Genomic DNA, 25504 nt, shown 5'->3' with positions numbered 1-25504 from the left:
CAGCTTGCGTGCTCGAACCTACTTGCTGTTGCTGGTGAAAACCGGGCGGCGGCGGCGTGTTGTAAAGGGCCATTGTGTAATGTACAGAGGTCCACGCGGAACACGGAAGCCGGCGCGGCAGTCACTTTTAACTCGAAATTCGAAAGTCGGTGTCACCACTGAGGAAGGCGGAAGGGTGGGAAGGTAATAACCACGTCTCTCGCTTCCTATCACAATACTTTACTCATAATCAACTGTACAGCACGGGGTACAGATGGGAACTCATTCCCGGAAGTCAACCTACAAAGAACATCAATCGAAGATACTATACACGTATCATGTTTTGGCGTATCGATCCGTGTGTCGACGCCACAACCTCACATCATAGTTGGTTGGTTGATATTGTGGGAGGGGACCACACAGTGAGGTCATTGGTCCCATTGCATTAGGGAAGGAAGTTGGCCATGCCCTTTCAAAGGAACTATCCTGTCACTTGCCGGAAGCAATTTAGGGAAATTACAGAAGATCTAAATCAGGATGGCAGGAAGTGCATTTGAACCGTTGTCCTCCTGAATGCAAGTCCTGTGTACTAACCACTGTGCTACCTCGCTCGGTACCTCACATCATGTTGTCCAATTTTGGTATCAAGCACTTTCAGAAAAGCCTGTCTACAACTGATTTCCAGATTTTCTTAATGGTTGTTATGTACTTCCGTCAGTGATGAATTTCTCACAAGTTGACCAAACTCAGCTGTTGTTCCAAAAAACATTGATGCTGTGTACAACATGACAGCAGAGGCAGTGGCTTACCGTTAGCTTCTGGTTGATTTTTCGTCAACATTTATCTGTGAAAAAGATATCTCTGAAGTTTTTTGCAGCCTGGCCAAAGATCAACAACAGGTTAATGCCAGCGGGTTTAAACCAACACTCAAAAATGGTTGGTTGGTTCTCTTCCTTTAGAAGGCTGAAGAACTGTTAAAATTGACTGGTACACAACATTTTGTTTGCCACAAGTCATCAATGAAATCATGAAGAACAACCAAAAACATCACATCAGACTTCATCATGTCACAGTATGTAAAACAGTTGATTTTTTGGTAAAGAAAAACATTAGACGAAAGTCTTATTTCCCATATTCACTGCATTTATTCTGTAAAGACTTATTTTCTCTATCATACATCAGGCAAACTAAAAACTGCACTGACAGTGATTTTAATCAGCTCAAGAAGCTGTTGAATTTTCCTAAAACCTTCTCTTTCTCTCTCTCTCTCCATCTCTCTCTCTCTCTCTCTCTCTCTCTCTCACACACACACACATACACACACACACTTTTTTTTGTGCCAACATAAGAGTGGAAAAATAAAGTTCTGGAATTTATCTGAACATAGAGAAAAGTGTATGAATTTTGTAGATGAATATTTTGAGAAAATGATTTTTGCGATAAATGTTTTCTTTCATTGTATTATTAAAAATTCAAAATAAGACCCTCATATTTATTCACCTAAACCAAACACAAAGGATATAGCAGAAAGTAGAACCTTCAAAAATTAAAAGGAACAAAAATAAATTTCATGTAAATATTGTGCATGGTTATAGTGGGATTGTATGCTCTGTTGTAAAGTTACCTTCATCAGACTCCCATATTACATAAACAAGAAAAAGAGACTCAGTGTAATGTGAAACAATAATTAACAATCCACCTTCCTACTCACATTAGCAGATTGAGATGGAGAACAGCTGTATGAAACTGAATAAACAACGGCTTTTTTCAAGATAGTGGCTTTCCTATTAAATTTAGTACATAGTAACATAAATAGTTGATAACACGGTAATTTGTTCCTTAGAGTATAAGGGAATTGCTTGTTTTTGTAATTTTTCTGAAATACAGAGTGCATTTTCATATTTATAGAAATCATCTAACCAGATAACAGGGGCAGCGCCATTTTCCACTTCAAATGTAGTATATGAATTTGCTGATCAAGAAGAGGGATTCAGACGTATAGTTAACAAGGAACTGGTTCATGCACCTTGTGAAGAGGATATCAAAAACTGGAAGGTAAAATACAAATATCTATAGTATCAAATGAAGTTTGAAAATATTAATGTATTCTTTAGAATATACTAGAAATGTCTTAGCATTCTTACAAATCTCTTAAGAAGGTTGTTGGAAGTGATTATTAAATGATTTTGGGAGTGTTAGGAGAGACCAATCAATCATTCAAAGCACTGATGTTGCAAGGTTATTGTTATGTAAAACAGAGCTGAGAAGACAGAAGACTAACTGACACCACTGTTTTCTGTTAGTTGAACGAACTGAATTGAGTTATCAATGATAGCAATGGGAATGGTTGGCTGTTATTTAAAAGCATTTACAATGAAGTGTTGAATTAATTTGGGTTACTCACAGAAACATTTAGACTTAAAAGCACCAATTTCGTAGTTATAGTGTATATTAAACGGCTCTTATATTTTTTCTCATGGGAAATTCCCACACTTCATTTATACTCTGAGGCTCATACTGAAAGTCATGAGCAACACAGTGTAAACATTTCTTTCAGTATGAGCTTTATAAATGCATAGATACTAATACTTACATTCACAACAAATTATGTTACAGTCAGTCAATTTACATTATTAAAATAACTTATTTCTTTGTGTTAATACATACATGTATAGAACTCAAAACTAATTAAACTTAACTGGAGTGCTATAAATTTTGTTAGTGCATTATATTCCCAAATTAGGTACTGTGTTACAGATGATTTTTACAGTAATTAAGAATAATAAAGTTTCTGCGTGCTATCTGTGTATAAACTAATTTATTTTGAAAAATTATAAGTTTCATATTTAAATACACTAGTTCAGGATCATGGGAGATGAGACTAAAATGTTGCATGTCTGTTGAATAACTAGCTTTTGTTTTCTTGTCTTTTGTACATTCTTTCATCAACATTACTCTGCATGCTGCTTTGTATTCATTCTAGTATTCTCTTGTCCTCTGTTTCCATGGCTTATCACCATATTATTTACAATTATTATTATGCTGTGACATTGTTATTTATTTTCTAGTAACTTACTTACTGAAAGTAATTAAAGATTTTTATGGCTGAAAATCTCTCTAGTTTCTGTGCCACATAAAGGATGAGTGGTGGGTGGTGTTAAGTCACTACTCCTTCCAAGCACTTACCTATTGAAACATCTCACAACTGTTATAACTCCTCCTGTCATAAAGCAAATCTGCTATTGATTTATCCACTTACATTTGCAACATTGATAAGGCATTCAGACTTTAAAAGAAATCAGTTTGAATCGTTTGTAATTCACGTAAAGATCAATCAAGTAAGGACAGTTTCATTCAGTATAATTTACTATCCATGTATGTTATGTACCTTCTTAAGACAATTACATTTGTAAAGGAGATTGTAGAAAATATGATAATGGACAGAGATATTCTTCATTACAAGAAATGATCCCTACTTGATGTCAACCTCCAATTGTTTAACTGTGACAGCCACAGATGCTCATACTTAGTACTGTGCTCCACAACAACATGGTGGTGACAAAGAGGCACTAGAATGGGAACGTGAACTGTTTAGTAACCCCACTAGATTTGCAAATGGAAGATGTGGATGTATCAATATATGTAACGTTTCCCATGTCTGATGAGGGCACTTGCAACAAGAGCTTGTAAGCTTACTGACCTGGTTCTTTGACTTTTGTAGTCTTGCAACCTGTTGTCTTGAACTGTCCTTTTGGTGTTAATAGCAATGATTGACGTGTGTAGAAGAAAGTACTCAACACACCAGCACAAGATTTATTTTTTTATGACTTCATATTTATTGATACCATATTTTGCAGACAATAAGTCACATTTTTTTCTTTGAAAAATTGCCTCTAAAATTCATGTTCTTCATATACTTAAAATTAATATAAAAATGATTTAGAATTCCTGCCAGTCTTGAGAATGATTGTATATTCGATGCCATGAGAAACATATCTCTATTTGGCAACTTTGGATTCAGCTGGCAGCAGCAGTGGACTGACGCGACATACATGAGTTGTTTGGATTCACAACCTTGCTAACAGTGTTTCCCTCTCACCCCACCATCGCAAACCCAGAACGCTGTCCAGCCTATGATGAGTCATTGCAATCTAAGATGCCAGTGAATTTGAATTGAGAATGATTTGTGTTGTCGGTAACAGTACAATAAATTTGTTACTAGCTGGTTTCTTCATGGAAGAAAATAAAAGGTATTTGTATGATGAAGGCTATAAATTGAGAGTAATAGCATATGCAGAAGAATGTGGAAACAGAGCAGCTGAGCGGCATTTCAATCCTAACAGAAAAATCCAATTGTGATTGGTGGGCAAGTGAAGAAGAACTGAACATTTTAAACAATCCAGCACTGATTAACTAAGAAATACATGATTTTTTAAGTGTGAGTTATCATAGTGGTCATGTTTCCAATTACTGAACAGTGATGAAATATAGATTGTTGTTGAGTTCATTGCTGGGCTTTGATTTAGTAATTGTATATTCTGATAACCTGATGTGAACAGACTGACGCAGATAGTTACAATTAGACTGTTGGGCATTGGCTGATAACATGTTGTCACTTAGATGGTTACATGTTGCTAGCTGAACAGAGGCAGCCTCAGGCTTTGTGCACCGTGTCTAGTTAGAAACATATTATTATGAAAAATTATAATATGGTAAAATATGAGCTTATTACATGTTAGTTAATAATATTAGGTTGCAGCATAAATTTTGTAGCGTTTTTTTCCATAAGCTTAATAAACACAAGAGATACACATGACAGAGACTTTGGTCATCAGTAACATATTCTCCTTCATTATTTACAACAGGTCCACCACTCATGGTCTCGTGGTAGCGTTCTCGCTTCCGGAGTTTGGGGTCCCGGGTTTGATTCCCACGGGATCAGGGATTTTTACCTTCCCAGAGATGACTGGGTGTTGTTGTGTCATCTTCATCATCATCATTCATCCCCATTACGGTCGGAGGAAGGCAACAGCAAACCATCTGCATTAGGACCTTGCCCACTACGGCGGTGTGGGTCTCTCGCATCGTTCCCCTACGCTCTGTCAAGAAGCATGGGACTTAATTTCCATTTTCCATGTATAACAGCCTGCCAATGCACAGGTCACTTTTCGATTCCGCAACTGCAGGAGTTGTTGTTTTGAGGCGCTCATCAAGCCATGTTTTGTGCGCATTTTCTTCTGGTTAGGAAGTTCGTCAAAGGTTATTTGATAAAGAATGGGAAAGGTGAAAATCTGTGGCCACAAGATCTGGTGACTAAGGTGGGTGTAAATGAATTCCCAACTCAATTCCTATATAGTGTTTTTTGTCAGTCTAGCAGAATGAGGGTGGGTGTTATTGTGGAGTAGTTCGCTTCATGCAGTCTTCTTTGTCATTGTTCTTGGACTGCATCTGCAAGACGTCTCAGTTGTTGACAGTAAATGTCAGCAGTGATGATAAAGGATAGGAATGGTCGGTGTTGTTCATCAGCGAGAAGAAGTGACGCACTGATTTTTGTGATTTTGAATTAGAGCATGCAGTACTATACACTCAATTTCTGAACCTACCCACACAATGGTGGAATTATCACAGTTCGTCACATTTGCCAGTTCTCGAGTACACAGATATGGATCATTATGGATTAATGCATGTGAACGATCTTATCTAACCCTGAAGGTTTTCCTGGACATGAAGAGTCAATAATGTCAAAAGAATCCTCCTTAAAATGAGAAAACCATTTTCCCTCCATGCTCTGTACAGTGACGTTTTCTCCATACACAATACATATGTTTCTGGGTGCCTCTGCTGCTGTCATCCCACCATTGAACTCAAATGGAAGAATACATTGGAAACGTCCTTCTTTCTCTACTAGGCACTCTATTTCCTAGTGCCTACGGCTCTAAATGAAAATATGACAATATGTAAACTCAAATAGCAGCAGAGAACTACAAATTTAGAAAATGACAATTTATAAGTAAGCCCATAGCAACTAGAATACCAACAAGCAAAACAACAGTAACCTAATATCCCCCCACCCTCCACCCAACAGTTTCCACCCCTCATCGTATTACCTCCTCCTTTTTCACATTCCATCACATTCTTTGTGTGCCGTCCTCTGCCAATGTATCCACCTGTCTTTTTCCTGACCCTGCTCCTCTCCTTTTTGAATCCCCATTTTTTCCCTCACACGCTCACCTCCTGTCACTGCACCTGGCCAGGTGATCTCTAGTCCCTGAACACCCTGCCAGACAACAGCCCCCCCCCCCCTCCTCCCCCAGTTTTATGCTACCCTTCCCCTTCCCCGTCCCACTCCAGATTACTGTTCATGTGACAGTCACATTCCACTCATGTGCATGAGTTGTGCTTGCTTGTGCGAATGTTTGTGTGTTTTCTTTGTTGAAGAAAGCTTTTTCCGAAAACTATAATGTGTAACAGTTTTTTCATTGTGCCTGTCATGGGTCATCTTTATGGTGAGTGGCAATCTGTCCTTTTCCTAATATTGTTGATATTCCAACCTGTAGTATCCATTGTTTGATTGTCTTTATTTGTTTTGAAATAGTGATAAGACAATATGGTAGTGTGCATATAGATAAGTTTGTGCAAATCAAAAAAGCCTGGTTTAGTTTGAGCACTGGAAGTGCACCTAGAATTGTTTACATATGTGTTAACATAGGGCACAGCACTATGGGAAGTTTTTATCACACACATCTTCTTACTAGTTCCTTGGAATTAGTGATGTCAAGGAACTTCTTGCTAAAGTGGATAAGGGTAGCAAGGTTACAATGACATGTTGCCTCCCAGACCCCCATATGCCTTGCTTTGAGGTGGAGTTCACAACTGCTTACCAATCTGAAAGAAACAGTTGAAATCAGGCAGTGAAAACAAAACCTAAAGACTATATGACTATGAGACAGGCAAGATAGTTTAAATATACAAAAAAAAAAAGAGGATCAGAAGTGTAGGTTATTTAATAGTGTTTACTCTTGATTTGGGAAGGAGAATGCAAAGTGTACACAACTATAATATATTAGTGCTTCTGTTATTGCCACTTTCCCAAGCAGGAAACCAGCCTACCACACTATTTTTTCTGGGAGGGAGGAAATGCATCAACACAAGACAGGAGCGCAGTGCCATATTCAGAGCATGAGTCACACAGGGTTCCCACAAGTTCTGGAAATCAGGGAATTTCAGGGAACTTCAAATGTGTCAGGGAAATATCAGGGAAATTTGGAAAAAACACTGTAAAAATCTTGTTTTTGTCTCAGTAGATGAAATGGTGTGTTTACTGAGATGTGAAGTATCATCACTGGCTGTGAGCAGCTGAGCATACACCACTTCCATACTCCCTCATCACCTTCCTACTAATCCCCTCAACTGACAGGCAGTGCTGCCACCAGTTCTTGCCACTAGCCTAGCAGCTGCTGATGAGAGGCAGGGTGGTGTGAGGAATGGTTTGTTTGGATATGATTCTTAGAGACTGTAGACGCAGTGGCCAGAGACGTGGTCACGTGTGTATGAGCTGTGTCTGAGTGGTTGTGTGAATGTGTGTGCGCTCTCATCTTCTGACAAAATCTATGGCCGAAAATATAGTCTTGAGGTGGTGATTGTCTTTTCTACATGCCTGTCTGAGGCTCAGTGATCATCTTTACAGTGACTCACTACAGTAGATAGTTTGGAAGTAACCGATACTTCATTGTCTGATTTGAAGGCTGTCAGATTCCGTATATTTGTCTTAATACACTTCAACCTTGTTTATGTGGCAGTTGTGCCCACCACTTATTACTATTGAGCCACAGATAATAGTTTCCAAAGCACATTTTATATACCATTTAGCATAACCTTGCAGCATGCAGAAAACATTAGCTAGCCTTTTCTGTGCTTTCCTCCATATTTAAACCAATGTTCCGAAACAAATTTGTAATTGTGAGAAACTTAAAATTATTTATTTCTGTAATTTCTTTACATATAATATTTTGTGTAAAAATTGTCTTTGGCTTTGAGTTTAACAATTTGAAGAGACTGTTGTCTTGGGTCTCGTCGGTACAAAATGTATTTTTGGAACACGAGGTTCGAGGGTCTTTTATCACTAGTGTCAGGTGGGTAAGGTTGTGATATATATATATGACAGAAGACACTTGCTTGTACATTTGGTGGAAGACAATAAGTTTCTTTTTATATTTCTGTAGAGGTGTTGGTAAATGTGAGAAGATTAATTAAATAGTGATGTGCATAAACTAAAGTAACTCTTTTTCCCTAAAAGACAAAATACCACATGTTACCATAAAAACCAATTAGTCTCATCCTAAAATAAAGAAAACAATGGGAACCTCTCAGCTGAATCACTCCTAGACTCAACGAAGCCAATATATACTATGATGACAATAACAAAGCCATCATCATAAAAGCTAAGTACCAACACTGTTCGTACTTGTTAATGACCTCCGTCTAACTTTAAATCTGAACATCCAGTAGATCCTAACTTTACCATGTGGACAAAGGAGTAGGACTTGAATACGATCTCACTTATAGACTGTGAAACTTTAGGAAGAAAGAGGTCCATTAAAAGAGAATTCACACAAGTTATCTGTTGTGTGGATTGATCACCTCAGCCTCATTACATCAAGATGCTTTCTGTGATGCGTGAATAGGTGTCCCACAAGTGAGTTTACATGACAGGCCAAAACCAAAGGCCATTTCTGTGGGTATCTCTAATGGATCAGGGCTGACGATCTGAAGCCCATCACTTCGCACTAATGTGCAGGCCCTGCCCATCAGATCTAGTCCCACCGATCTGTTCGCAGACGGGATCTGTCTGTGTGTGACGTACTGTGGTGATTTTTGTGGTTTATCCATGGACCTGGACCCAGGTCTGTGGTGCTTCTCAGCAGGCCAGAGGCCATGGGTGATGGATTTCAAGGATTGTCACTGTCTCACTGCAAGTACATTGTACAATGCAGTGTTTTATAGATATTTTATTTATTTTAGTACATTTTGGCACTTTGAAAGTAGTTTATATATTAGGAAGTGTGGATGATAAGAAGAAGAAAATTGTGGCAGTCGCTGGTAGTTTGTGTGCTATGTACTCATGTATTCCTTGAAAGAAAAATCACACAATGCCAGTAAAATAATAGACAAACACAGCCGGTAATAAATGACAATAACAAACATAGTGGAACCAACATTTCATTGCCAGTCACCTATAATGTTGGTTTACACAACTCTTCCTTGCCTTATACATTTCTTCAAAGAGACCTACTTTTTTCTGAAGCTATTTCTGAAAACAGTGAAGGTATTTTAAATGTGTCTTGCAACTCCAAAGGAAATGTGTAGTTTTGTCATCAAATGTGTTTCGTTATATTGAAATAAAATAACAACAGTGGTCTTAATGAAACACGTATACCACTTGGCATGTTTTCTCCATCTAAAAACAGTTCATTATGAAAGATGTTGATATTAGTACTTGATATTTTTACTCACACGGGGAAGAAATACAGAAGCCCTCACAAGTTTTTGAGATTTCAAAATTTGTAAATTTGTCAGGGAAAAATGCTAAAACTTGTCAGGAAATCAGGAAAATATCAGGGAATGTCACTTGGAGAAACTTGTGGCAACCCTGTCACAGCCAGACAATGCAACATTGTGCCACAATGGCAGCATCCTCAATAGTGACCCTGTTTTCTGGACAGTGGCCAGCCTTCAGGAAGTTTTCAGTGGTACCAAAGAATGCAGCAGTAGGCCTACTCGTCTTCTCTATTAGCCAGCCCTCTTTGGCCATATATATACACCTCTAGGCTAGCAGAGCAGGTTGTCAGCATGGTAGGGGTATACATCGTTGCCCAGTCAGTCTCCCCCATGGGATCGATGACACACTTTTCACACAGTTATCATCATTGCAGCTGGGTTTCAAACAGACAACTGTTGTCTGATACCTAACCATCCCGCTTCCGGCCATCCTGATTTAGGTTTTCCGTGATTTCCCTAAATCGCTCCAGGCAAATGCCGGGATGGTTCCTTTCAAAGGGCACAGCCAACTTCCTTCCCCGTCCTTCCCTAATCCGATGAGACCGATGACCTCGCTGTCTGGTCTCCTTCCCCTTCTTCTGAGATGAGGTACTGGTGGTAGTAAAACTGTGATGATGGATCATGAGTCATGCTTGGGTAGCTTAGTTGGTAGGGCACTTGCTTGTGAAAGGCAAAGGTTCTGGGTTTGAGTCCTAGTCCAGCACACAGTTTTAATTCGACAGGAACTCTCCCCTTCTTTCCAAATTTGACTCCATTTTTTAATCACTGAAATAATGTCACATACCCTCTGAAATTGTGACATTTTGTATCATTTCCTTCTCCCCTTCTAGGTACTTTACTGTTTTTATAAGGCAGTGCACACTAGAAAAAGTATACTGTTGTGCAAAACTTAAGATAAAAGTAACTTTAACATGATCTCTCAATGCCAAGTAACACAGCTAGATGAAACATAGACCATACATTGAAAGAAACCTTACAGTATAGGACAGAAGTAACTGAAAGACACCCAGTGATAGGTTATGAGTTCTTGTGGTAGGGCATTCCATTCTGCCTCCAGTGTAATTGACAGTTACTGGATGGTCATTGGTGCATGAGGACATGTTGCAATACATCCTCCCAGCACATTCCACACATGCTCCATGCTATTTAAGCTGGGGGTGTGGGCAGACTAGTCAATTTTTCGAATATCCTCCAGATGTGCTGTTTGATGCAATTGCATGTTTTCATCCATAAAAATTAAATTGAATAAAGACTGAATAAAGATACACACGGGGAAGAAATACACTATTGTAGTAGCGCTGGCTGATGAGTGTACTGTATTTTGATGTCGGTACACCCATGCAGAATTATGTCTTCCAGCACCATAACATCTGGACTACCAAAATGATAATGTTCAGCAGTGGTCTTGGGTGCAGTACATATTGCCACCTATTGCCATAGAAGGGTTCATCCAGAATCACTACTCATGTGAGCATGTGAACTCACTCCTCATTGGTCCAGTCCCTGTGCTTTTAGCACTATCAGAATTGGTACTGCCAGTGTGCAGAAGTCATTGGAACAGAGCAGCCCTATGCAGTCTCTTTGCCACTGGGGAGCATGAGCTGGTGTGCCTTGTAGTCCTGTTTAAAGTGGCTGCAGTTGCATCTGATGTTTCACATGGGTTCCAAATAGATGTAACACAAGGTAGTAATCATCTGCTACTATAGTTGGCCATATTCAACTTTCTCTCCCCCATCAGGCAGCAGTGCCTGTGATTCAGAATGCTCCCTGTGCATGTGCAACAAATGCCAAACTGCTGGCATACACATGTCACAGTCTGTCTTTCTTCTAGTTTCCCAATGCTTATTCCTGTGTGAAGTCATCCTGTACTGTTCACTGACACACACACACACACATACACACACACACACACACAAACAAAGATTCCAAGACTTACCAAGCGGGAAAGCGCCGGTAGATAGGCGATAGGCACAATGAATAAAACACACAAACACACACACAGAATTTCGAGCTTTTGCAACCGGCGGCTGCTTGTGTCTGTGTATGTATGGATGGATATATGTGTGTGTGTGTGTGTGTGTGTGTGTGTGTGTGTGTGTGTGTGTGTGCGCGAGTATATACCTATCCTTTTTTTCCCCCTAAGGCAAGTCTTTCCACTCCCGGGATTGGAATGACTCCTTACCCTCTCCCTTAAAACCCACATCCTTTCATCTTTCCTTTTCCTTCCCTCTTTCCTGACGAAGCAGCCGCCGGTTGCGAAAACTCAAAATTCTGTGTGTGTGTTTGTGTGTTTTATTCATTGTGCCTATCTACCGGCGCTTTCCCGCTTGGTAAGTCTTGGAATCTTTGTTTTTAATATATTTTTCCCATGTGGAAATTTCTTTCTATTTGCTCTCACACTATGTGATGTCCAGCTTCCTGTGCACGACTGGGAGACTTCTGGAAACATGCTCATCAGGAGTGTAGAAGGAGGAGATTAGCATTTAACATCCCATCAACATCAAGGTTATTAGAGATGGAGGAGTGGTGTAGTCACAAATAGAATATTCCCAACTCGCTCTGTTACAAGCACTACTGATATCACAAAAGTCACATGAATATCCACAGTGAGCAAACACAACACTGCCTCAAGGGGTCTCTTCCTCAGTTGCTGCGATTTGACTTGCCTCAGCCTGTGGATTCTGGACTGCCATGACTGTCTACTGTGTTCAAAATGCTATGAATTATGAACTTGCGTTTGCCATTTTGATTACTAAACATGTACTTGTTGCCTAAGTAGTGCTTGGTTCTTGTTGTTGTTGTTGTGGTCTTCAGTCCTGAGACTGGTTTGATGCAGCTCTCCATGCTACTCTATCCTGTGCAAGCTTCTTCATCTCCCAGTACCTACTGCAACCTACATCCTTCTGAATCTGCTTAGTGTATTCATCTCTTGGTCTCCCTCTACGATTTTTACCCTCCACGCTGCCCTCCAATACTAAACTGGTGATCCCTTGATGTCTCAGAACATGTCCTACCAACCGATCCCTTCTTCTAGTCAAGTTGTGCCACAAACTTCTCTTCTCCCCAATCCTATTCAATACTTCCTCATTAGTTATGTGATCTACCCATCTAATCTTCAGCATTCTTCTGTAGCACCACATTTTGAAAGCTTCTATTCTCTTCTTGTCTAAACTATTTATCGTCCACGTTCTTATTCAACTTAATAAGGAAGCACCTAACGTAAATTTCTATTGTGGCTCAGATTAATGAACCATTTAGATCTATTGCTGGTTTGTTTGTGTACCAATATGCAATATTAATTTGTTGTTACAAGTTAGTTGTGTTCAGTAAATGTTGTTGGCCTTCACTAAGTGTTGTAACTTTGTTAATAAGGCTGTTACAGATTTGATACACCAATCACCATCATGGATGCCAGATTTCTTGAACTTTGGCGGCAACACCTAAACTATCATCAGGGCTTGAACAAGCACTTAACTAGCTCACCGTTGCAACAATCACAAGTACTGTCAACCAACCATACATTTTAGCTGTTTAATGGAGTTCAACAAAACTGGGAAATGTAGCAAAAATGCCTAGCACTACATTTTCAGGCAAGGGAGATTAAATGTCCTGATCGCTAATGGATCTTTTTGCTGTGTACGATTCTTCAGTTACATTCTGTGGTTCAAAAGTAGTCTCATTCTCTGATCAATTGTTACCATTATCTGACAAAAATCTCTTTATTTTCTAAGTATTTTTCCTGCAAAATGCATGTGGTAGCAGAAAGGCTAGAATTATTTCAACATAACAAATCAGACACTGTAAGTTATGCATCTTAGATTTCAGGGGTTGAGCTGAAAATGTAAATTCGCTTTTGAGCATGGTAATCATACACAGGAAGTTTAGTATGTGATGTAGGATTTATTCAGGCCTGGATAAGGACATCTACACACACATTCCAAGACAGTCTAACCCCTCACTTCTTTAAGAGCTGTGAATTGCACATGGCTTTGAAATATTGTAAGCAGTGCAGCAAACTTTTTTTAACAGGTGTGGACAATCCACCTGTGGCCAAGAGTCATAGTGATATGGTGCATTTGGATTCTGTAAGAGACCTGAAAGCTATAAACACGTTCCACTCATCTGTGGACACCCAGCCATGTTCTTGACAATTCCATGCTAGTACGAAGCATTGTTTGCAGCAGTACACTTTGTGTCCTAGTTGCCCAAACTGTTTTTCCTTGGATACCGTATGAGATTGTCCACATTGTGAGTATGAGTGTTATAAGTGTTTTTGTAGAGGTCACATCATGAACGTATGAAATAGCATGGTGGGCACTAGACAGTGACCACAGTCAATTCAAATAACATTTCAGGTATTGATCACATGCTGGCAGCAGTGCTAGACATTCCAGCGATTTTTCTTTTTAAGAACAGCAGATTGATCTCAGTTATAAACCAGTCTAAATACTATACACACTCACTAAATGAAGTGCAATCAAAGTTGTGGGATTACAGCCACCACGAGGTGCCACATCTAGGTCATGTGCAACTGATGGTCATTTGTAATTTTTGGTACTGGTAGATTTGCTAGTTCATAATGTATTTGGCCTTGATACAAATTCCACTTTTGGATTTACATTATGTCTCTTAGCTTGTCAACACCCTGTGTTGATGGTGATATAATTTGTCCTATTTTGGGGGATAGCAGCTGAATTCCAAGTCCACATTATCTTAAAGCCAACAGCAAGTCCAGTTCTGTTGGCCATGAGTTTAATACTGAATAACAGGGTGACAGTTACTGAAATGTGTGAAATAAGATTGTCATAACTTCTGAGTGTTTTGCATTAGGACATACAAACTGTACGGTTGGCCACAGGGCATGATGGGAATTAGTATGCACATACACATGTTGTTGTCAGCCGTTTGCATGTGACAATGTCACAGTACAGCAAAATTGGCGCATTTGGGGGAATTATAATCCACATTTTGCAATCAAGAAGTCTCTTCACCCTCAATGGTTGACTGTGTGGTGGGCAATGTCCAGTCATGGAATAATTGATGCTATATTCTGTGATGGCACAGTGCCTTGAATGGCACGTGAAGGTTTTGGTAGATGATTTCATCCCCATTATCCAAAGTTAGCCTGATTTCGACAAGATGTGGTTTGTGCAAGATGAAGCTCGACCTCATCAAAGCAGGAGAGTGTTTGATGTCCTGGTGGATCACTTTGGGGACTGCATTCTGGCTCTGGGGTACCCAGAGGCCATTCATGGGCCTTGATTGGCTGCCATATTCTCCAGACCTGAACACATACATATCCTTTTTGTGGGTCTATATTAAAGACAAGGTGTAAAGCAATAACCCCAAAACCATTGCTGAGTTGAAAACACTTCAGCGGGTCATGCAGAATTTAGCTATTTGTCTACTCCACATCATCACCAATGATGGCAGGCATATCGAACATGTCACAACCTAAATCCAAATATTGCTAATGATGTTTACATGTTGAATAAAGTGTGTGCACACTGTAATTTGTAAGTAATTTACATTTCTGTAGTTCAATAATTATCACCCTGTAGATAGTCTAGAGCAGCAACAAGTTTTGCCTCTCATTTCCTAGACCCAATGGGATCACTGTTAGTGGTGGTCAGAGGCCTGGGGGCTCTCTTTGCTTGTGTGGTGATTTTAAGCAAACCATTACTGTTCAAGTGGACATTGATTCCTATCCATTACCTTATCCAGATGAATTCTATAAAAGATAGATCTATCAGAGGCCTATTTTCAGTTGTCTCTTGAGGAAGATCCATTGGAGATACTAATCTTGAACACAGTGTTCAGATTGTATTCAGTATAATAGGTTGCCTTTTGGTGCGATGCCCCCACCGTACCTTAGAAGTTTTTTTTGAGCAGGCTATTGCAGAGATTCCATATTGTGTATATTACCTTGATGACATTCTGGTCACTGATTATATGCCAGATGTACATCTGCACAATCTATGAATGGGTTTTATGACCCGCTCCAATGGAAAACTTTTAAATAAGCTTAGAAAAAATTGAGTCATTTCAATGCTACCTGGTAGACAAAAGATAGCAAATAATAGCCCGTGGGGATTTTAGTATTAATTTTCTGAAAGAAGAAACAACTGGGAAATGTACCTTAACACTTACAGCATCTTTGCTGTTGTTAATTTTTCCACCAGAATTACACAGGAAAGGAATACACTAATACACAACTTTTTTGCAGATTGTGACAAAGCACATAGGGATAATTTTAATTCCCCCTCTTGTTTGGCATCTGCCTCCTTAGAAGTCTTTTTTTTTTCAATTTTAACCAATTACCATTAGCACACATGAATATAATGTGTATTTTCATAAAAGAAAGGTTAGCCCCCAGTTATAAATACTATAACATCAGATCTAAATTTGTGTTTAGTTTTATGTATGTAATTGATTTTCTAATTTATTTAAGCTATGCCTAGTTAGTAGCTTTTTTTATAGGGTGAAATCATTATTTTTTCGTAACTTTAAGTCTATTGTTGACATATAAACAAATATAAATTCTGAAGTAGTTGTAAACATTTGGAAGAAGAAATGTTAGTAATCTTAAAGTATCTATTTGGCTCTGTTCGAAAACATGTTAGCAAAGCCAGCCCTTAGTAAATTTAAAGTAATTAACAGTTTTGTCTAAAGTATTGTTTGTGTAACTGTATTTGTTAATTTCATGATTTAAACAAATAATTCAGCTTGACCTTTGTAGTAGAAGAAACTGTTAAAAAGACAGAATATTTTGATGTAGTCAGTTAATTTAATGAGTTAACTGTAATTGTAATTTCAGTAAATTTAACTTTGAAAAATGCGTAGTTTCAGTACCTATTATTGTGATGGTATATAAGGGCCCGATTTTTGGTCACGGGACAGTCAGTCCATGGCCTAGTCTCAGACGAGTAACCTGTGCTGGTTAGAACAACAACAATGCTTCAAATTAACTGTGAAAAGTAAGTGTTAAACAATTAGGCCATGTGTAAAAACAGTGACAGTGTCTGCTCCATACAACCATGATTATTCTTCAAGAACTTTGAACTTTGTGGTTAGGTTTTACTGCTCGTAGATGTTCAATAGTAAACTATTGTAGCAGTATGTGGAGGTTTGCCTGCTAACTATTAATGATGCTCACGGAAAGTTAAACAATAGTGTACTGGCCATATATAACAGTGTGTATGGGGGGTTGTGAAAAGTGAAAGTGAAAGACAGTGAAACGCAACCCTGCGTATGTCAGCTACATTATTTACAGTAGTGTGACCAAATTACAAACTCCATTTTTCAACCCGTGTAGCAACGCAGTATGTCGACACTGAGAACAACAAACGAAGAAAATAAATCAGGAGGAACCACTGCAAGGTGAGCACTTAATCAGTGATATAAATGTCTATCCTTTAGTGCATGGCTTCCCTGACATCGATACCCATGAAATTATTACAGTGAAACAGTATCATAATGTAACAGATTTCCGTTCCAAGCTTAATATACTTATGGCTGGGTTTCTATCAATTTTTAACAGCCTATTTCCCAATAAAACAATAAAGTGTGGCACAATAAGTCTCCAAACAAGTGGGGAATACTTTAAAGAGAAACTGGGAAATTAATCAACGAATCCGAGTATATTGTTATTAAAAAAGCCAAACAACAAATGGTAGGTTTCAGGTAGGCTATGTATTTAATAATCACTCACTTGAAGTAGCTCAGGCAATTATAATAGATAGTTCAATGGAAAAAACAATAGAGTACATTCAAGAAGCAATGCCACATACATAGAGACAAGTCACAATTATTCCGTGCTCTGACAAATAAATTAATATTGTAATTAACTCCCTTAAAATCAAAAACTCTGACAGAGTTGGCATTATCTCAAGTATATCACGAATATGCAGTGTATTCACTCCCATAAATGATACATCACAATTCCAGGGGATATTTCCAGACATACTGAAATTTTCTGTTATCCCTTTACCATAGAGGTAGTAAGATAGATTATAATAATTGACAACTAATCTTACTATATCAATACTTCTTGAAGGTACTGGTAAAGTTAATGTATGCAAGAACTATAGCATATCTCTCTCAAAGTAAAGTATTTAGTCATTCTCAATTTGGATTTCAAAGGTGGTTCTCTAGAGAACATATTAGTTTTTAATTCGTCAATCAGATTATGCAAAATGTAAATAATGGAATATTACCAGCTGGTATCTTTTGTAACTTGTCAAAAGCATTTGATTTTGGAGTTCATGGTATTCTCGTAGAGAAGCTCAACTATTATGGTATAAGAGATCTTGCTGGCAACTAGTTTTCAACCATTGTAACTAAAAGCATGCAGAGTACTGTGTTGAGCAACCCAATGAGTGTACACAATGAAACAGCATCTTCAGAATGGGAAATGATTAATGCACATATAACACAAGGATTAAAATTCGGGCCACTCTTGTGGTTGGTATCTGCACGAACTGACAAAGCAAGTTGAAGCAAGGGTATGTGATGTTATTTTTAGTGATAGCAAAAGTGAGTCAAATTTACAAAGAACTTGGCAGTATGAGCCCACATATCAGTATGATGTTGCACACTCTGTGGCCTGGATGTATGCACTGATTAGGTTGTGAAGCTTATCATAAAGCCATTGTATCCTCTGCTGATGCAAAATGGTCCACAGCTTTCATAACTGGCCCTCGATATCCTGGATATTCGCACTAGGACAGAGGAGATGTCTGAGCTAGTTATACACATATTCTATCAGGGACAGATTTGGGGAGTTTGCTGACCATAGGAGTACCTCAATATCTTGCAGACATTTCATACGGCCATGTGCCATGTGTGTACAAGCATTGTCCTGTTGAAAAATGGAACCACAATAACTGTCACATGAGAGGTAACACATAAGGCTGCAGCATGTCCGTGATGTATCGTTATGGCATCAAAGTTTCTTCAGTCATTACCAGCTGTAACACAAATTCATACCTGATGGCTCTCCAGATCATGATGCTGGGAGTAACACTGTTATGCCTCTCTAAAACATCGGATGAATCTTCTATACTCACTGATGATGGTAGTCTGGGATAGTGCAGAACCGTGATGCATTGGTGAATACAATGTGATGCCTTTCATCAGCAGTCCATGCTTCCTAATCATGGTACCACTCCAGATGCAGCCATTTGTGTTGTGGTGTTAACGACAGCCTACAAATGGGATGGTAATTCCCAAGACTGGCTGCTACTAGTCTCTAGACAATGGTGTGAAATGACACTGAATGTTTCAGAGACTCTTTTGGTTGTTCAGATAGCAGGTGCAGATGTGAAGCGGTTCCTCGTGCTAATTAGACCTAGTCAGTTGGAATCTTGATGATGAGTAGGCCCAAACTCACATTCGAATGCTGTCCACCACCTGTTCTTTGTCACGTAAAAATGCCCAACAAATCTAGATATTGGGTGATTCAGCCAGCTGGTCATATGGAGATGCTCAATGAGCTGATAACACTATCTCACACAAGTATGTGGCATCTCTGTGTCCGTCACAGTGATCATTCAACACCTGATGAGTTTCATGCTCCTTATATACCCTACCAGGCCTAGTAACACCATTAGACATATAAAACATGAATGCCTTCTGGTGGCCAATCTACATGACACAGAGAATTGCAAATATAATCTTTTATATACTCGCTGTTGGTGTGTACATTTACGAAATAACATATAAAACTGTGTCTTGTGGGTGTGCTGCCCCTTTTATGTCAAACAATGTACAGATGATCTTGCATCATATGTCCCAGAAACATAAATAGTTCTCTGTGCTGATGATGCAAGTACTATAATCAGGGAAAGAATTTCAACACATCAAAATGTAAATAATAATAATTTAAATGTAATAACTGGTTCTCTGAAAACAAACTGCCACTAAATTTGGATAAAACACAATGCAGGTAATTCTTTTATGCATAAGACAACCACACCATTAGCAATATTGCTAGAGGGTAAATCAATAAATGAAATGAAATATTCTAAATTCTTAAATTTTTGTATCAATAAGAATCAGAACTGGACATCACATGTTACAGATCTTCTTCTATGCTCTGCAGTTCTTGGATAATATCAGATTTTGGAGATGAAACTCTCAAAAAGTTGGCTTACTTTTCCTGTTTTCATTCATCAATGTTCTGGAGTAACTCATCATTGAGGGAAAAGTGTTACACAGAAACACGTAATTAGAATAGTATGTAGTGTACACTCCAGAGCAGGCTGTTCCAATACTGTCCCATCAGGTATTGGTGCCTGTCAACTTTCCCACAGGCAAGTACAAGTTGGGTATGCTACCTACCAGGTAGTTCTCTTGTACCACATTTGTACCTCTTTCTACAGATGCATGAGCCATTTTCCTATACATTCCTGTGAATGATTGATTCCTGTATACACTATGGCCTGATTTCCTGATAGTTGAGCATACTGATAATACCCTCACAATATATATACTGCTTTAAGAAGTTTCTTGTCAGCAATCAACCACAGTTTGGTAACAACTGTACCATTCATAATAAGGGAAATGACTTATGCTATCCAAAGAAAAGAATAAGGTGTTCAGCCATAAAAATCTGTGACAACCAACATGTTGGTTGAGTTTAATAGCTAATAAAAGTAATTTCCAAGACAGACTAAAATCAAACCATGTTCACAACTTCTGTTCAATAGAATAATTTCTGGATGTGTAAAATATTGTGTGTGTGTTTTTAGGAGAGAGAGTGAGGGGAGGGGCAGGAGAAGGTTGAGGTAGGAGGCAGAGATTCAACATGTTAATGTTGAATGACAATTGTAACAATGACTCATTCCCCATCATACCAAGAGGTTGCAGTTATGATTCATGGAACATGCAACTATGTATTAACTGAACTAAACAAAATTTAAAGATTTCTGACATTATTTGCCACAGAACTGTTTTTTTATATATGCCTAATTCCAGCAAATTAGCGATAGATAATAAAACAATGGAAAATCCAGGATGGATTAATGTCAATATTTTGAAAAGGCTAGATTGCTACTCACGATATGGAGAAGATGTTGAGTTGCAGACAGGCACAACAAAAAGATTACGAAACATGTGGCCTTTTGGCCAAAAGGCCTTCTTCTAAAATTGACAACACATACATACTCAAGCAAGCACAACTCACACACACAATTCCGTTGTTTCTGAATGAGTGTCTATTGTCTACTTCAGAAGAAGCCTTCTGGCCAAAAGTTTACATGTCTAGCAGTCTTTTGTCATGCCTGTCTGTGAATGAACATCTCCTGTATATGATGAGTTGCAGTATCGTTTTCGTAATATTGTGATTATTTCATCCTGAATTTTCAATTGTTTGATTTTGCCTAATGGCTTATCTTCCATTCTGCAGCCTGGTGCTGTTTCTTATTGTTTTTATTTTATAATGTATTACTTTACTCAGTGTCTGTCCTTTTCTTTCTCTGCCTTTCTGTGTTTTACCTGTCACCTTCCAAACTGCACCACATGCTCAAACTTACAAGCCACACTGTATCAGCCATCTTGTCCTTGCATAACATACAGCTACATAACCACACTGATTGTTAGGCACCATCACATGTTCCACCTTACTACTGCCGATATAAGTAATACTATAATATCATTCTTCCTGCCTTGCTCTCACACAAATTAGGTGAGCTATTTTCTCTACCTACCTTTGTCACATGAACTTCTTGTACTTTATCCCAACAATCACTTTTCCCCCCATCCCCACTCTTCCCCCCCTCCCACCTCTTCTTCCAGTGCACACATACTAACCTCATCTAATCCAGTCACATACGCCACACATGGTCACCTTTTATTTATTTTTCTTTTTAATCTTATTGTGTTTTCACATTGATTTCTGTTCATTTTCATGTTTCACTATCAGTCCCACTCCCTCAATTTTCACCTTGTTTCCTCATATTTCGTTCAGACAGGCTAGGGGTGGTGGGGCAGGGACAGTGGTCATGTGTGTGTGTTGTGCTTACATGAATGTATATGTGTTGTCTACTTTAGAGGAAGGCATTTTGGATAAAAGTGCACATGTTTAGCAGTCTTTGCAGTGTGCCTGCCTATGACTCCACATTTTGTAGGTATGGTGAGTAAGAAGCTATCATTATCATAAGGAAAGATGCTACTCACCATATAGCAGAGATGCTGAGTTGCAGATAGGCACAACAAAAAGACTTTTACAATTAAAGCTTTCAACCATTTCAGTGATTGGCCTTCATCAACAATAGACACATACGTGTGTGTGTGTGTGTGTGTGTGTGTGTGTGTGTGTGGAAGCGCGTGCGCCCCCCCCCCCCCCCCCCCCACACACACACACACACTAATGCAACTCACACACACGAGTCGTGTGTGCTCACACACACGAGTCGTGTGTGTCAGTTGCATTTGCGCTAGTTTGTGTGTGTGTGTGTGTGTGTGTGTGTGTGTGTGTGTATGTGTGCGTGCATGTGTGTGTGGGTGTGTGTCTATTGCTCATGGAGGCCAATGGCCGATAGCTTTAATTGTGAAAGCCTTTTTGTCATGCCTGTCTGCGAATCAGCATCTCCGCTATATGGTGAGTAGCAACTTTCCTTCTCATAATATTATAAATTCCATCCTGGATTTTCCAGTGTTTCATTTTCATAATATAGGAGTATAAAATATTTATTTAATAATATCCAGTGTTATGCTTTTGTATCAATATCCATTATATTTTGGTACGATTTCATTAACATAAAGATACAAAAAAAATGGTTATGTCCAAGACCAAATCATTGTTAAGAAAAAAATAAAGATTATTATTATTGTGAAAGTTAAATTTCAAAGTCACAAACTTTTCATGTGAACCAGCTTCATTCTCTGCAGACAACTGCTTTTTAGTTCTCTTTTATTACGACATTGTAGATGGTCCCATGTACATAAATTTCATTGGTGTTGGACTACCTCCACGTGGTCCTTTCTGCTCAAGAAAAATGATTTCCTTGCTTATGTGCAAAATAAGAGGGGAAAAAACCCAGTTTCTCTTCCTACTGCCTTCATATTATAGCTTTTAGGTGTTTAGTATATTTGCAGTGAAAGTGATTCACCAAAGTGACATGAAGTTTCATCTTGTTCTTCTCATATTAAGATTGAAGTGGCAGTGAAACTAGAGTCATCAGATGGCCTCATTCTCTTCATGCCTGGGAAAAAAGATGGGAGCTATTTGATGGTGAGCTTGGAGAATGGTGCTGCTAGGCTCCATGTCCGTGATGGCGACCTGTACTCTGAAGTCATTGCTCCACAACAACTCTCACCTGGAAACTGGCTCAATATTTATTTGGACCAGACAGGGTGGCAGGAGCAAGAGAGTGAAGGGGATGAACAAAAGGACGTATCCATAAGCATCGGGATGCGAGTGAATGGTGCTGAACGCCTTACTCTACCATCCTCTGGGAAGGGCAGCCACTCTCAGATGTCTATTGTTTGTGGAGGAGAAGTGTTTGTTGGAAACACAGAAGATGAATGGAAGGTAAGATTCACATCACATCCTTCTTCCATATCTGTTTCTGAGCTATCCATACCACTACTATAAGAAGGTAGAATGCATCATCTAACTGAATTACATGTGACATACTTAAAGTATTGATTTTTATTGTAATTCACTGTCAGACTGCTCATTGTGAGATAGAGTAAGATTGAATTCTTCCACATGTTATTGCTGCACTCCTATAAATATATATGCCCAAATCTGTCGTATTTTCAGACAACGTTACATGCAGATTTGTTTTTCAGATGATAATTTTCAAAATTCAGATTATGGTGATGTGTTTAGTTTTACTGGAAATCAAAGTGGTTCAAATGGCTCTGAGCACTATGGGTACCAGAAATCATACTGATTAAAAGCTGCCAATGTTGGGAGGCTGTGGGGAGGAAAGGAGGAGAGTGGGGGGGGGGGGGGGGAGTGGAAAGGGAAAAGAACAGAGAAGGGGACAAGACTGGTTGATGCATTGGCAGAGAGTGGCACACAGTGAAGATGAGGGGATGTAAATATGGAGGAGGTTAAAGGACAGAGGGCTGGGTGCTGTTGGGTGCAGGGTGTAGGGACAGTAGGTTACCGTAGGTTGAAGCTGGGATAATTTCAGGAGTGGAAAATGTGTTGTAAGAATAACTCTTATCTTCACAGTTCAGAAAAGCTGGTGGTGGAGTGGGGGATCCAGATGGCTTGGGTTTTGAAGCAGCCGTATTGAAATCAAGATGTTACGTTAGGGTGCATATTTTACCACAGAGTCATCTACTTTTCTCTTGGCCACAGTTTGGCCATGGCCCTTCATCCTAGTCAACAGCTGGTTGGTCACACCAATATATACCAGGATGAATGGCCATGGCCAAATTGTGACCAAGAGAAAAGTGAACTACCTTCTTGCAAAACATGCTGTTGCAAAACATGCATCTGAACATAGCAAGTTCAATTTCAATGGGTGCTTCAGAACCCAGGTCATCTGGATACTTCACTCCACTGCCAGCTTTCCTGAACGTGTAGATGGAAGTAATCTTCATAACACACTATACTTTCCCAAAATTAACCCAGTCTCAACTTATGGTTACCTACTGTCCCCACATCCTCCACCCAAATATTTCCACCCCAACTGTCCTATCACCTCCTCCCTTTTCACAGTCCGTCACCTCATTGTGCACTACTCTCTGGCAATACACCGATTGGTCTTTTACCCTTCTCTGTTCCTCTCCTTTTCTGCTTCCTATCCCACCCCTCCTCCCCTCACTCTTAACAGTCTGATGATGCTGCACCTGGTAGCCTTATCACGTCAACATTTAGTCCCTGCAGGCTCCACGACACAGGACTCCTCTCTTCCCCCACCTGTACCTTTCTATCCCTCCCCCTTCTCTGCCCCACTCCAGACTGCTGCTGTCATTTAGTCATTCAACATGACAGCTGCATCCTGGCCATAGCTGCTGGAGATTGTGGTCATGTGTGTATGAGGTGTTCTTCCTTGTGTGAATGTGTGCGTTTTTTGTAATTCAGAAGAAGGTCTTCTGGCCAAAAACTTAAATTTTTAGCAGTCTGTTCATTGCACCTGTCTGCAAATCAACATGTCCTAATTCCCATGTTTGATGTTATACTTCAGTGTCCCTAATTTTTCTGGACTGAATAATGCTCTTCATTAATCAATCAAGCCACTAATTAGGAATCTGCATAAATTATCATAATATTGAATGTATAAGAGTACTTGTAGATTATTCCCAGTGTAGACACACAAAATAGTTCTGTGACCTTTTGTAGTTTACTGAAAACCCTTGTTATGTAAACCAAATTATTGCCTGAACATATAGCTCATCCACTCTGTTAAATTTCCATCACACAGTTTTATAAACAAATATATAGTTTTCAAAATACCAAAGTATTCACATGGCAGTCATTAAATAGCCCACTTGCACCTGAAAAACTTCAGTCCACAGCTAGCCATTACCATGTTAACATCTATTCAATGAATCCACTATCAGTATTACTACAAGTAAGACTTATGTAACATCTCTGGATATCATAATCACTGTGCTATCTCTGTGTTGGTATGCTCAATCATATAATGAAATCGTTGCCTAGAAAGCCCTTTTAGTGCAAGTTTGTGCTCTTATCATATCAAATTAACCAGTGAAAGACACAAACGTCTGCCCACCATAATATTAACATTTCTATGTTGTTCTTCTTGTTAAAAGCATGGCTGTGTGAAACAAATGTATGAACTTCTTTGATTGTCACATATATTTATTGTGTTTGCCAAACTGCAACTTGTATATGTGTTTTTGACTTGTGCCATACTGAATGTATATAGTGACTTTAATGATAAATTGTGATCAGCTGAGTGTGTTTTTGCAAACTGTGATTTATGAAACAGGAAAGTACATGACTCATGTTGCCACTGACGCTGTCACCTGTTTTTCTTTT

General features: G+C 39.0%; 1 protein-coding gene across 5 annotated transcripts in view; it reads left to right on the top strand.

Annotated features, from left to right (window-relative positions):
- Nucleotides 1–25504, top strand: part of LOC126335308 (uncharacterized) — a 328273-nt gene that overhangs the window by 240055 nt on the left and 62714 nt on the right. For all 5 annotated transcript variants that reach the window (XM_049998445.1, XM_049998442.1, XM_049998443.1 and 2 more), the window contains 2 exons: nt 1888–2034; nt 22691–23071. In XM_049998445.1, the coding sequence (XP_049854402.1) occupies nt 1888–2034; nt 22691–23071 (528 nt within the window). The remainder of the gene's footprint in view (nt 1–1887; nt 2035–22690; nt 23072–25504) is intronic.

This window comes from Schistocerca gregaria, chromosome 2, assembly GCF_023897955.1.
Source record: "Schistocerca gregaria isolate iqSchGreg1 chromosome 2, iqSchGreg1.2, whole genome shotgun sequence".
NCBI classification, from domain to species: domain Eukaryota; kingdom Metazoa; phylum Arthropoda; class Insecta; order Orthoptera; family Acrididae; genus Schistocerca; species Schistocerca gregaria.
The sequence above is the reverse complement of the archived record's forward strand: the minus strand, read 5'-3'. Positions and strand labels throughout refer to the sequence as shown.